The 13,955-nt window shown below is 38.4% G+C and overlaps 1 protein-coding gene across 3 annotated transcripts in view; it reads right to left on the bottom strand.

Moving 5' to 3' along the window:
• The window catches only part of LOC126460456 (AH receptor-interacting protein), a 184,987-nt gene extending 175,637 nt beyond the window's left edge, over positions 1-9,350 (bottom strand). The window contains exon 1 of one of the 3 annotated variants that reach the window (XM_050095915.1): positions 8,926-9,350. In XM_050095915.1, the coding sequence (XP_049951872.1) occupies positions 8,926-9,000 (75 nt within the window). In that variant the 5' untranslated portion in view covers positions 9,001-9,350. The remainder of the gene's footprint in view (positions 1-8,925) is intronic. The other 2 variants (XM_050095917.1, XM_050095914.1) reach the window with 2 other exon arrangements.
• Between the last annotated feature and the right edge of the window lie 4,605 nt (positions 9,351-13,955).

Here is a 13,955-nt window from a genome sequence, read left to right as displayed (position 1 = left end):
TGATTAAGGACAAAGACAGTGAGACAGCATAGAATGCCTTCTAGTCAGTAACACATCAGCTGGGCCGCCAATAGTAAAAGCATTGTGAGAGCAATGGGTAAGGCACCAGTTGGATGGCCTTATTTGGACCCACAAATTCCCACTTTTGCTTGTCAAACTTAAGGTGGGGTGAGTAATTGCAGTTGGCTGGTTCATTCCCCAGGATACGCACATGACCTGGCACCCACAGAAAGAAAACTTAGTAGGCAACACAATCAAGGCCAGAGAGGAGGTCACAAATAGCTGATATCACAGGACAACAAGAGTAACAGAATCAATGGCCAGGAGACTGCTCACTGGGTTACTGCCAAGTAAAACAGCATCATGGAAGGCTTGTTTAATAAGGTGTACTGGTCTGTTAATAACTGCCAGCTCTGCTGTAAAAACACTACACATTCGCAGAAACGAAAGATGATACTGACCTGTGAAATATGTAAAATCATATCCATCAGTTTTAGACCCGTTAGTGTGAATGATGGTAGCACTACTTGATACTTTTGGAGAGGCACAGACAACAAAAGGTCATCGGGTGACAAACTTTAGGACCGTGGTGGAATAGATCAATCCTAAGTTGTCGCCTGGATAACAACCAAGGGGGGGGGGGGGGGGGGGGGGGGATATGATGTGTGAGGAATACATTATAAGGAAGTTAGTTGGAGGTTCTGACAGAAGGCTGCAATATGCATTCCAACTGGTAAAACCCACCCATAGGTAGGTTTCTGGTGGTCAATGCCCAACTAAAAAAAAAAAAAAAAAAAAAAAAAAAAGTAATAAGTCTGATGATGAGTAAATTGTCAAACGGTCTCTGCATATGTGAGCAACAGTTGACACTGTTGGATCAGAAGAAGCAATATTCCAGCTCCAGCAAGGACACAGGACTAGTCAGAAAAGTGCCAGTGGCCAATTGTACACCACCAAGGTATGTAAAGTACACAAGCGGCAAGACGCAGTCAATACCTTCGCTGCGCAGTGCCGATGGTACTGTTACCGACGACTGTGCCGCTAAAGCGGAGTTATTGAATGCAGTTTTCCGAAATTCCTTCACCAGGGAAAATGAATGGAATATTCCAGAATTTGAAACACAAACAGCTGCTAGCATTAGTTTCTTAGAAGTAGATACCTTAGGGGTTGCGAAGCAACTCAAATCACTTGATACGGGCAAGTCTTCAGGTCCAGATTGTATACCGATTAGGTTCCTTTCAGATTACGCTGATACAATAGCTCCCTACTTAGCACTCATATACAACCGCTTGCTCACTGATAGATCTGTACCTACAGATTGGAAAATTGCGCAGGTCGCACCAGTGTTTCAGAAGGGTAGTAGGAGTAATCCATCTAACTACAGACCTATATCATTGACGTCGGTTTGCAGTAGGGTTTTGCAGCATATACTGTATTCAAACATTATGAATCACCTCGAAGGGAACGATCTATTGATACGTAATCAGCATGGTTTCAGAAAACATCGTTCTTGTGCAACACAGCTAGCTCTTTATTCGCACGAAGTAATGGCCGCTATCGACAGGGGATCTCAAGTTGATTCCGTATTTCTACATTTCCGGAAAGCTTTTGACACCGTTCCTCACAAGCGACTTCTAATCAAGCTGCGGGCCTATGGGGTATCGTCTCAGTTGTGCGACTGGATTCGTGATTTCCTGTCAGGAAGGTCGCAGTTCGTAGTAATAGACGGCAAATCATCGAGTAAAACTGAAGTGATATCAGGTGTTCCCCAGGGAAGTGTCCTGGGACCTCTGCTGTTCCTGATCTATATAAATGACCTGGGTGACAATCTGAGCAGTTCTCTTAGGTTGTTCGCAGATGATGCTGTAATTTACCGTCTAGTAAGGTCATCCGAAGACCAGTATCAGTTGCAAAGGGATTTAGAAAAGATTGCTGTATGGTGTGGCAGGTGGCAGCTGACGCTAAATAACGAAAAGTGTGAGGTGATCACGAATACTATAGAGGGGATGTGGGGGGCCATTAAGTCAGTTCTTGGGAGGGGGAAGAGGTGCTCTTCTAACCTTCAGTCTCATTTAGATGAGTACTGTTGGCAGAAGAGCATCCCCGAGGGTGTTCTCCCTCCCCTCCGGTTAAGGGCTAAGGGGTGTTTACTTGTTGGTACTGATTGTGTGTGTGTGTGTGGGGGGGGGGGGGGAGATTTATTTTGTTGCAGTTTTTGTTGAGTTGTAGTGTGTGATTGAGATTTTTTTATTTTGCGTTTGTTTTTTTGTTTATGGGTATTTTATTTTGGGGTGAGGGGGGAGATTGGGTTTGGGGGTTGGGTGTGGGTGGGTTGCGTCTTTCTTTTGGTTGTGTATTTTTTTGTTGGTGTGTGTGTGTGTGTGTGTGTGTGTGTGTGTGTGTGTGTGATTATGGTGGCCGACCTATGTTGCGGCGCCGGAACTTTGTTGTGGTAAGTTTTTATATTTCTAGTTTTTAGTGTATTTGTTGTGTGTTGTTCTGGCTGGTGGAGTGGTTCTGGTTGAGTGGTTTGTTGTACTGGTGATTTGGTATTGTGTGTTGGTTTCTAGGTATGGAGTTGAGGGGAAGTTTTAGATTCCAATTTGTGGTCGTATCTGTGAGTTTTTTGGTATTAGGAGTTGCTGTTGACGTACGTGGGTGAAGGGGACTGTTTGATCTCAATGAGTGGTTGTGACTGTGGGTGTTCTAGTATCGGGAGTTGCTGTTGAGCTATATGGGTCCAGGGAAGTGTTTGATTCCAATTTGTGGGATCGGGAACTGCTATTGAGCTATATAGGTCAAGGGAAGTGTCCGATTCCAGAGGATATTGTGTTTGGTGGAATTCGGGGAGATTTGTGTTGTCAGTTTTTTTCGTCATTTTGTGTGGTTTGGTATGGTGGTGTGTGTCTAAGTTTGTTTAGATTTACTTTGTACCCACCCAAAAACACCCAATTTCCTACGTTTGTCCCCTTAGTTTCATTAGGTTTTTTGTGGAACATGTGCGTGTTGCTTTTTCAATGTATTTTCGTGTTTGTTGTCATGTTTATGTAATGACGTCACAGGCGCCATATTGGAGTCTTAGTGTATGGTTGTTTCCGCCGTATTTGTGACGGAATCGGTCAAAGCAGACGGGTAGAATCGGACGCTTCTGTATTTCTGGTATTTTATCAATTCCTAAATCAAAAAGTGGGAAAGTTACTGCTGATGAAGTGGTGAAGACTGTCACTGATTTCTACAAAAATGATGAATATACTCGAATGTTACAAGGAGCAAATAACAAAGTTAGCATCCAGAAGAATGTGTACCTGCAAAAAAGACTCATTGTTTGCAACTTAAGAATCCTAACATTAACACTGGCCTTTCTAAAGTTTCTTCACTACAACCGAAGTGATGTATTTTAGCAAGCACTCATTCAGTGCGTGCATTTGCGTGTGGTATCCAGCAAAATGTAGAACTGCTTTTGGATGTGGAACACATTGAAGAAATATACAAAGAAATTATAAAATTTCTTGTATGTGACACTGAAAACTACAAGTGCATGCTTAATCACTGTAATAATTGTCGCTGCAATGACAAACTGTCAGAATTAGTTGCTGATGATAAAATTGAGTTCAGCCAGTGGATAAACACATATCATCAGGCAGAATTGGTAAAGCAGTCTGCCAGTGTTGGTGAATACATAGACTTGTTGGTAACAGAATTACAGGCACTTAAACCACACTGATTTGTATCTAGTGTCAGTGAAAATAATTGAAAAAATTGACAGAAAATCTAACTCTGGAAAAAGCAATTCTCTTAGTGGACTTTGCTGAAAACAACAGTTTTGTAATTCAGCATGTAATTCAGAGTAACCACTGGACAAGAAGCACCAGTACAATCCATCCCCTGTGCGTTTATGTGGTAAATGAAGAAAGTAAATTGGTAATAGTAAACCACTCTTTATAAGTGATAACATGGAACATGGTGTTGGATTTGTAAATGCTTTCTAGAAGGAAATGGTTATGTGGCTGGCAGAGCATTAACCACAAGTGAAGAAAGTGTATTCTTTCATTGACGGATGTGCTGCTTAATATAAGAATAGAGACAACTTTAAAAATTTGTGAGAGCACAAAAACGATTTTTCTATTAACGCTGAGCATTCCTTGTTTGCTACTAGCCATGGTAAATCTGTTTTCCGTGGTTTGGGAGGAACTATAAAATATGTATTGAGAAGGGCTAGTCTTCAACTAGCAGATTATGCTCAAATAACAGCTGCATCGAGTGTTTACGATTTCTGCAATGCTAATATTGACAAATGCTTCTCTCTCTCTCTCTCTCTCTCTCTCTCTCTCTCTCTCTCTCACTCTCCCACTTCTTAGAGAAAGTCAATGTAGAATTCCTACGCAAGAACTTTGAGAAGAGATTTTCGACAACCCACACAATACCTTGTACCACAATTTTCACCATTACAAACCACTTTCTTGTGATTCTTTAAAGATTAGAAGAGTAACTTCTTCTGAAAAGACTTCCTTGGTTTTTTCATCAATGAAAATCCCCCACAATTCACATGCACTCGTCCTCAACAAAATTCTTTTGTAGCAGCTGTATATGATGACAGGTGGTACTTCGCCTTTGTCATGAATGTCTGTGATGAAGACGGAAATGCTGAACTACTTTTTCTCCACCCACCTGAACCAGCAGTGTCATTCTTCTGGATCGAAAAGGAAGCCTCTTGTTTTGTGCCTTTGGAAATCATTTTATGTGCAGTTGGTGTACCTAAATCAACATTATTAGGGGGAAAGTATTATTTTAATGAAGAAGATATGAAGTTAACAGAATATAATTTGTCACAGTGGATTAAAAACAGAGAAGTTCTTAAGAAGTTTCATTGATAGTTTCAGGGATCTTCACTACCGAACATGTACATTTTAAATTAACATTAGTGTGGCTAGAATGGGATTACACAAGTATCCGATTCCACCTGTCTGCTTTGACACATGAAGTCATCACTATGGCAGAAATGGCCATTCTAAGCGTCTCCAATATAGCGCCTATGACGTCGCTAGATACACATGTCGACAACCACGAAAATATATATACATAAGACAGTAACATCTCCCCCCAAAAATATAATCTAAGTAAGGGGCAACTGAGGGGAATTGGTGGTTTTAGGGTGGGGGCAAGCTAAATATAACTAAAAAATAAAAAAATAATAATAAAAAAAAGACAAAACATACAAAATGACGGGAAAAAAAGAACAAGAACAAAATTACAATATTCTGCTACACCAACAAAATCTAAAGGAATCAGACACTTCTCTTGACTTATATAGCTCAACGGCAACTGTCGATACCAGAAAATAACACCCACAACCACGAAAATCTGAATCAGGCATTTCTCTTGACCGAGGTCAACCACAGCTGACGATACCAAAATACAAACACCTACAACAACAAAAATTCGAATCCGACATTTCACTTGACCTATAGAGATCAAGGGTCGACAGAAGCGTCCGATCCAACGCGTCGGCTTTGACCCGTGACGTAAGGGTGTTGTCGTGACAGAAGCGTCCGATCCAACGCGTCGGCTTTGACCCGTGACGTAAGGGTGTTGTATGTGACGTCATGACGGCGCGGAGTTTGGTTCGAGTGTGGCTGTCTCCAGTTCCGTTTTATCTTATTTTATTTACTTTTCTGATCTGTTCGTTCTATCTCGTGAGATTTTTTTAAAATTTAAAAACACTTATTACTTATTTTAATTATCTGTTTTTTCGAATTTCTGTTTTAGTTTATTATATTTATCTTTCTGATCTGTTCGTTCTATCCCGTGAGATTTTTTTTTTTTTTTTTTTTTTTTTTTTTTTTTTTTTTTTTAAAGACAAAAAACACTAATCAGCTACTGAAGCATCTTTATCTTCTATGGGTTGCAGGGGTTACGACCGCTGGGGAGGTGGGTGGGTATTCATGCATGGCTGTCTTCACTTACACGTTGTAGCTACGCAAGGCGTCTAAATTTGTTTATATTTAGTTTGCCCCCCACCCAAAACACCCCATTTCCCGCGCTTGTCCCGTTAGTGTCATTAGGCTTCTTGTGGAAAAGTGTGTGTGTGTGTGTTTTTGTTTCCGCCATATTTGTGACGTCATGGGTCAAAGCGGACGCTTCCGTATTTCCGAGATCAACCTTACCTGACAACACCAAAACAACAATAACCACAACTAAAACTACAGAAATTGGAATCGGTTATTTCCCTTGACCTATATAGGTCAACCCCAACTACTGATGCCAAAAAAATATCTTCAACTACGAAAAATAAAATCAAAACCGCAACACCTCAAAAACCCAAAAATCAAACATCCCTAGATGAATGAAAACACAATCAATACACCATAAATAGACAAGACACCACAACTCGAGAAGAATAGACCCAAAAGAAAACAATTACTTACCACGAACAAATTTAAGCACTGCAAACTAGGCTGGCTATATGCCACCCACTACCCCCCTCCCACTCTCTCTCTCTCTCTCTCTCTCTATCTCTGTCTCTCTCTCTACACTACACTTCACTTCACTTCACAATCTCAGCAATCAGTCCAAATAACTGGAGGTCTTCGACTGCAATTTAGCAGTGTTATATTCCATCAACATATCAATATCTAACAATAGAAGCCACGTCCTACTGCACCACAAACAGCAAACCAATAACACCTAAAGAAAATGTAAAACACATAAACAAAAAGAAACTAATTGATAACTCACTGAAAAAATTTCCAAACCTTACATCCCGAGCTACAAACACTGCCAATGACTTCTCACCTCCAACACCAAAGCTAAAAAACACCACCACCACCACCAGAGGACACCATCAAACACCACAAACTCAAACTCCACACCATAATGACGTCACACACAACACCACCCTTGCGTCACGGGTCAATGCAGATGGGTGGAATTGTACACTTCCACATAAACAAAAATAAATTAATTGATAACTCCCTGAAGAAACAAATACTGTCATTTAAAGAATCCATCTAATGAAAATGTTTCAATTAAATTTATAACTTGTCGCTCTGTATTTTTATGAGGCAGCCTTACTACATAGAATGTCAGTTTACATTATTTGATTTGAAAGATCTTCTGAACAATGATGTGAAATATGTTAAATATCTATCAAAACTCAGGGTGCTGCTACTTTTTTCTTTTTAAATAATAGCAGTTTCGATAAAAATAAATCTTATATCAGCGGTCAGAGACTTTAAAAATCATTATTTGGACCATAACAACTTAAGTTGACTATATTCCCATAAGTAACAGTTATTAATATTTGTTTCCAAAAAAGACACATCCCTCCTGTGACATCTGGTTAAACATGAGTGAGGTGTTGAAAAAGATACTTTTTGTTATTATTATTATTGTTGTTATTTGTGTCTTAAGTAACACAATCAAAATAACAAACTTCAGTTGCGGCATTTATGTTTGTAAATTTCCATTCCTTTCCCTCCAAACTACATGTAATATGTGCAGAAATTTTGTACTGAATATTGCCATGCAGAAAGTAGCAAGTATAAAAAGTTTCATGAAAATCTGAAGCAGTGGGTGTCAGGTGTGGATGATCTTTCTTAGATTTTTTTTCTTTTTCTTTCATCACAACACAAAGTATAGTGATTTCAGATTTATTTGTGTGTACATTCATAGAAAATTCATTAATAATTTTACTTTATTACACTGTGTACTGTCTTGGAAATTTTTTAAGACCAATAATAAGTTCCCATCAGGTTGTAGGAATGTGATATAATCATTCTTCAATGGGTCTGTAGTTTAACCAGAAATTGGAAAGTGACACACTAAATTCTGTTGTATTTTCTTTGTAACTTTCCTGCTCCAATAATTACATATCTGTTAAGCATGTGCTCCTTGTAAGTTATGAAAAAATTCCAAATCAAAACCTTCATACACATCTGAGTTATGTGCATTTATGCAGATAAGTACCATTTTGCATTGAGCAGAGCCCAGTTATCAGAATATTCCTTCATTAATATTTGATATAAAAAAAGGTTTTAGCCTGAAAGCAAAAATATTTTGCAGAAGTTATTATGTTATAAGTATAAGAAAGTGTGCAAAGTTTCATGAAAATCTGAGATAATGAGTGACATGACCTGTGTGATTTGACATGGAATGTTCCTGACGTAAAAATAGGCTTCGCTTCCAATCATTTTGAACCACAATAAGATTTTCTGCTTTCATTTTCGTTGGCTTCGCCAACATCAACCAAATTGCCACCTTCAGATCCTGGGTCTTGGACTATGCTAGAGATGAGTCTGTCACCAGAACCAAAATTTCAGTAGTGGTGCAATACTCCAACTTCAGTCCTGAAAAGGTACCCCGACATGCCACCGAAAATGGGTCCTTCTCCTCGAAAGAATGAAAATTTTTATGTTAAACATTTAGCTGTACTGTTAGTTTCATCATCAGAATTTACAGTTCAATTAGCTCTATAATTCCAATTTCTCATTTAAAAGATAATAGTGTAATGACTATCACTGCTTATAGACAATTTATATAGGACAAAAAGTAATATGTAAAATGGTTTGGCACACGCATTTATCTTATCAGCAACTTTCTTGATCTTATACGCCGAATTCTAATCACGCCATTTTCCTGTACAGCAGATGGCTTCAAACACCATTACTGATGGTGCGCCACAGTTACGTGCTGGTTCCAACTTTCTCCACCATCATCACTTCCTTTAAACTTCGTAACATCATTTGCGACTGAAACGTTGCAAATACATAGTACTAACACATTTGTTGCTACATAAACTTTTTTCAGTTACAATATGTTGACAGTACGCAACTAATTATGATGATGGGTCACCGAACTTTGATGACAAACCAGACTCTCTGAGAATAACTTTATGTTTCGTTTACTTATTCATCCATGTACACTTACCTTTGTCCCTTTCTCGAAGGTGACGCATTTGCTGCCAGCATGCAATATTGTCTTGCTGATCAAAGCTTCACTCATTCCGTATCAGAATATGTTTATCTTATACGTTAAAGTCTCAGTGACTAGTTTCAAGGTGAGTAGACCCAGATGTTTCATTCAAAATCACAGTGGCGTAAGCGGCTGGGTACGTACTCAACACTATGGAATCTACCCAGCAACGCAGAGAAATAAATTTCACTTCCTTACATCATAGTTTATTTCTCTAACAACACTTTCAACTTCCAGTAGCTGTATTGTCAAACGGTGGTACAGCAAACACAAACAACATGAGAAATCTGAATGTCGGTATTTCGATTCAATACTCGAACGATGTAGGGTGCTTAAGCAGGAAACAACTGACACACAATAAGCGCATCAGTATTTTCGTTTGCCAACTGCATGTCCTCGAATTCCAAGCATCTCATAATATTTGTCAGCAACATCTAACATATTTGCAAATGTAGCAGCCCATTAAAGGCTTGCTTGACAAGCACAAGTGCGCAAGCGTGCTTGAGCAAGAAGACACAAATTCCTGGCACCTACACATGGTTCAAGGGTGCTTGTACGAACATTACTTTGTTTGCTAGAAAATGTCGAGTTAAGACGACGATGCGCTGGCTTTGGCAACCTTTTTGGTTGTGTCATGAAAATAAAAACAAAGGATAAAATGTGATATGTGGAGTAAAGAGTGGTTAAAGAAAGGAAAACATTATTCCCGTATTAACTATTCGTGATAGACACGCTATGGAAACTATCCCAGTGAACTGTTAATTTTCTTCCTTCTTTCTCCACGTATGGGTAATATTGTGTTGTTTGACTTGACCTGTAGTACAGTACAACCGTTGTACAGACTGTAATTTAACAGGACCAACTAAAAATTATTTCAAACCATATAACTGTCAAATGCTTGCACAAGACTCCCTATTTGGTACACACGCTAAAGCATAATAATAATAATAATAATAAGATTTTATTGTCGTTAAGTTTACAGAAGCAATAGACAACGTCAAATTACAAAATATAAACAAAATTATATGCACGAGTTATTAGTACAATATTACAATAGTTTTATAAATAGTCAATAGACAGGAGATACAATATATAAAGTGAGGTAGTACAACCAAACGAATCAGAATGTACCAGTACAAAATACAGGAAAAGGTCAGTATACAGAATACCATGACAGGAAAACATATTATATAAAAGAAATATTACATCAGATTATAATAACTGCCCTTTGCAACTGTGCAGAGAAAAACAGATTAATGCTTATCACTAGCTACTAACAAATAGGTAACTAGAACTGCTAATGAAATAATTAATATTGTTACTAGCCACTAACAAATAGGTAACTAGAACTGCTAATGAAATAATTAATATAGTATATCGGGAGCAGCCTAAGTTTATAATATTATTTGTTTTTGACTGCAATCAAGGAAATAAAAAGGATTCTTGACCAGCCACTCATATAGTTTTGGCTTGATCTTTTCAATAGGACAATCTAATTTACAAAGAGAAAATTTATTGCAACATTTGGAACCTATTACATAATAGCTTTTTAAAAACTTAGTTAAACATTGAAAAGATACATCAATGTGTTTCCTGTTTCTCGTATTATATGAATGTATATTTTCTCTTAATTGCTGGTTTGGTAAATTGTTCATGGTATGTAGAACAACAGTATACATATAGAGACTAACAACAGTCATAACTTTAAGTTTCACAAACAATGGCTTGCAGGAATCTAGTCTACCAGACTCAGTGATAATTCTTACAATTTCTTTTTTTTTTTTTTTTTTTTTTGCAGTAGAAGAATATCACGTACATGGCTACAGTTTCCCCATAATAGTAAACCATAAGAAATAATGCTCTGAAAGAAGGCAAAATACGCTGATCTAATATACTGATCTGATACACAACCTTTTAACCTTCTCAACAAATAGATTCCTCTAGAAAGCGTAGCATATATATATAGTTAATGTGGTGCCACCGCCAGACACCTCACTTGCTGGGTGGTAGCCTTTAAATCGGACCCGCGTGTCGCCACTATGTGATTGCAGACCGAGCGCCTCCACACGGCAGGTCTAGTCTAGAGAGACTCCCTAGCACTCGCCCCACTTGTACAGCCGACTTTGCTAGCGATGGTTCACTGTCTACATACGCTCTCATTTGCAGAGACGACAGTTTAACATAACCTTCAGCTACGTCATTTGCTACAGCCTAGCAAGGCGCCATTTTCAGTACCTATGAATTCTGAACAGATAATATTGTGAATCATGTACTGTCAAGAGCGACGTTCATCATTAATGGATTAAAGTTAAGTATCAAACTAATTACGTCCGCTTTTTGAATTCTAATTCCTTGTCATGTGCCAGACCTCACATCAGTGTAGTACTTCTCTCCTCACGCCAGCCTGCGTGAGCTAAAACGCATGCATTTCGGCCTCCTCTAATAACACGGTGTTGGCTCTTCTGCCAACACAACAGTTAATATGGTAATTCCAATTAAGTTTACTATCTAAATATATACCAAGAAATTTAACATTATTTGAAACATTCAGAAATAAGGTATCTCTTCAGCCGAAAAACAGGTACTGTGTTTTATTTTCATTTAATAAAAAACCGTTTGCTCTGAACCATTTTGGTGCTGCACTGGTGGAATTCTCTGTTATATTTTTTAATAATTCAATGTCAGGGTCATTGTTGCACAAGCATGCATAATCGAAATTCGATAAAGAATCAAGTTGACTGTACAGTCCTTATGCTTGCCCAAATTTTTTCTACATAATCTCAATTACACAGTAACGTGTGGGGTGGCCTTTATAGGCCTAAGTACGAACATGTATATCTGTGTACTTTTTTATAACAGGCACGACAATGAATGACAAATCCGCTTGCTGTTGTAGGTAAGAAAATAATTTGGGATTGGTGCACAGGATAGAAATGTTTCTACAATATGGATTGGTGTATGATTTTGTGCATTGAGGTTTCACTGAAACGAAAGCAGTGCGTGATACAGTTAATTATATAATCAATCTCAAAGATATTGTGCAATAGTTTTGTGGGTCATTTCTCCTACCCTTCGTGTATAAAAATTTGACCAGAGCTTCCTTCTAACTACTGGGAGTGTTTTCTTTTGGAGGGATCCAGGCCTATGATTAGAAAGGAAGTTAACTCAGCCGAAAATTCTGTATAGGATATTATGCAGCTTCGAACGATTCCTTGGGCTTTGTTCACGTTTAGCTGTTACTCGACGTCATTGGTACTAACATACAAATGATTGTGTGAGAGCTACAGTGAGTCAATACTCCTGAATTTTCCTTTGTAAACGAATACTTCGAAACAGGATTAAGTATTTGCTTTGTTACCACAATTTCAGTTCCTGGTTCTCCCATGAGTGTCTGGACACTACCGTTGGTATCAGTAACAGCTTTTAGATATGACCAAAAGTAGAATAATGAACATCAGTTTTCTTATGATTCTATAATTCTGTACATCTTTGTCTTATTTAAACTATAATGGGTTAAAAGCATCTTGGGGGGATATGTGTACTGTGAAGCAGCACTTAAAATGCCTAACCCCCTAAACAGAGGTCTACAAGATGATAGTCGATGAACATTATGTATTATTCTTATACCACATTTTTGAGCAATGAAAACATTCTGTCTCAAAGATGAGAATTATTTGTTGTTGGCAGCCAGCAGCGTCTGTTCCCATCTGTTGATGCATAACTTGACTTGTTCTGTCTCCCTGAAGCCTGTCCTTCATATTGTGATTTACAACAACCTCAGTGAATCAGTGAGTGACGGGGATGCCTTAATGTTGCAGTTTGACCATCACAGTGAGATAAACCATTTATTAAGGGGGTCACGTCTGTTCCATTAAAGACAGGTGGCTTTAGAAATAAAAATACAAATAAACTATCAGTTGCTCTTGCACTATATTGTTCATGATGTTACTGGGGGCCAAATGGGGCGGATAGATGTCAGCCTAAAACTGCAACCTTTAACTGTAGGTGCCTTCAAACAAAACTATTGAAGATTAAATCTTTATTGAAATCTCGATCTACACTCATTTCCCACTTATTTATATCAAGTCGTATTAGTACTCCTTATAATTCCTAAATGAGGCTTGAAACACTTTTTGTTGGGTGCCTATAGACTGCCATAAATAAATCTTGTATGTTTCCAAGTTTACTACTATAGTACAGCACTTGAATAACTGTTTGACACATTATGCACTGAGGTCTATGGTGTAGACGTTTTTCAGGTTTTGTGTATATAGCCACTCCCTGTTTCCCTGCTACGGTCAGATTTGAATCCTGCCTCAGGCGAGGTTGTGTGTGGGGTATTTAGGTTAGTTAGGTTTAAGTAGTTCTAAGTTTAGGGGACTGATGACCTCAGATGTTAAGTCCCATAGTGCTTAGAGCCATTTGAACCATTTTATGACTTCCAGAGATGTTATATTGTGCATAGAATATCTAGAAATACGTTTAGATTTTTCCATGCCCTATATTGATCCCAGTAGCTGTTCAGCGATTGTTTGGCAGGTCTACCTTTCAGAAATATTAATCTAAAAAAGGAGTAGTGAAAATATTGGAAATCACATGGATTGGACAGATACTGTTCTGACTATGTTGAATGTTTATGAAACTTAATCATTCAACTATCCTGTATCGAGGAGTGCCCAGATGTAGACCTTCCTGTGCATGGTGTAGCTGCATGTGAGACGACTGTGTAGGATGCCAGGAGTGGGATCTGTGCAAACGTTTGTATCAGGGTGCTCAAGTGAGATAAGAAAACAACAAATTTTCAAAAGGGAACCCTGGAGGGGTATTCATGAAAAGGCTTGTACATTTGGGAAAACAAAGGGAACAACCAACTGTGTGGAAACCTGGCCACTATAATCAAAATCACAAGGATGACATGGGAGAGTGGAATAGGAATGTGTTAGCTGGTCAGGCGCCATTCTGGAAGAGAGCAACATGACCACATT

Source organism: Schistocerca serialis, chromosome 1 (genome assembly GCF_023864345.2).
Source record: "Schistocerca serialis cubense isolate TAMUIC-IGC-003099 chromosome 1, iqSchSeri2.2, whole genome shotgun sequence".
Taxonomy (NCBI): domain Eukaryota; kingdom Metazoa; phylum Arthropoda; class Insecta; order Orthoptera; family Acrididae; genus Schistocerca; species Schistocerca serialis.
Note: the sequence above shows the minus strand (reverse complement) of the source record. Positions and strands in the feature narration are given on the sequence as shown.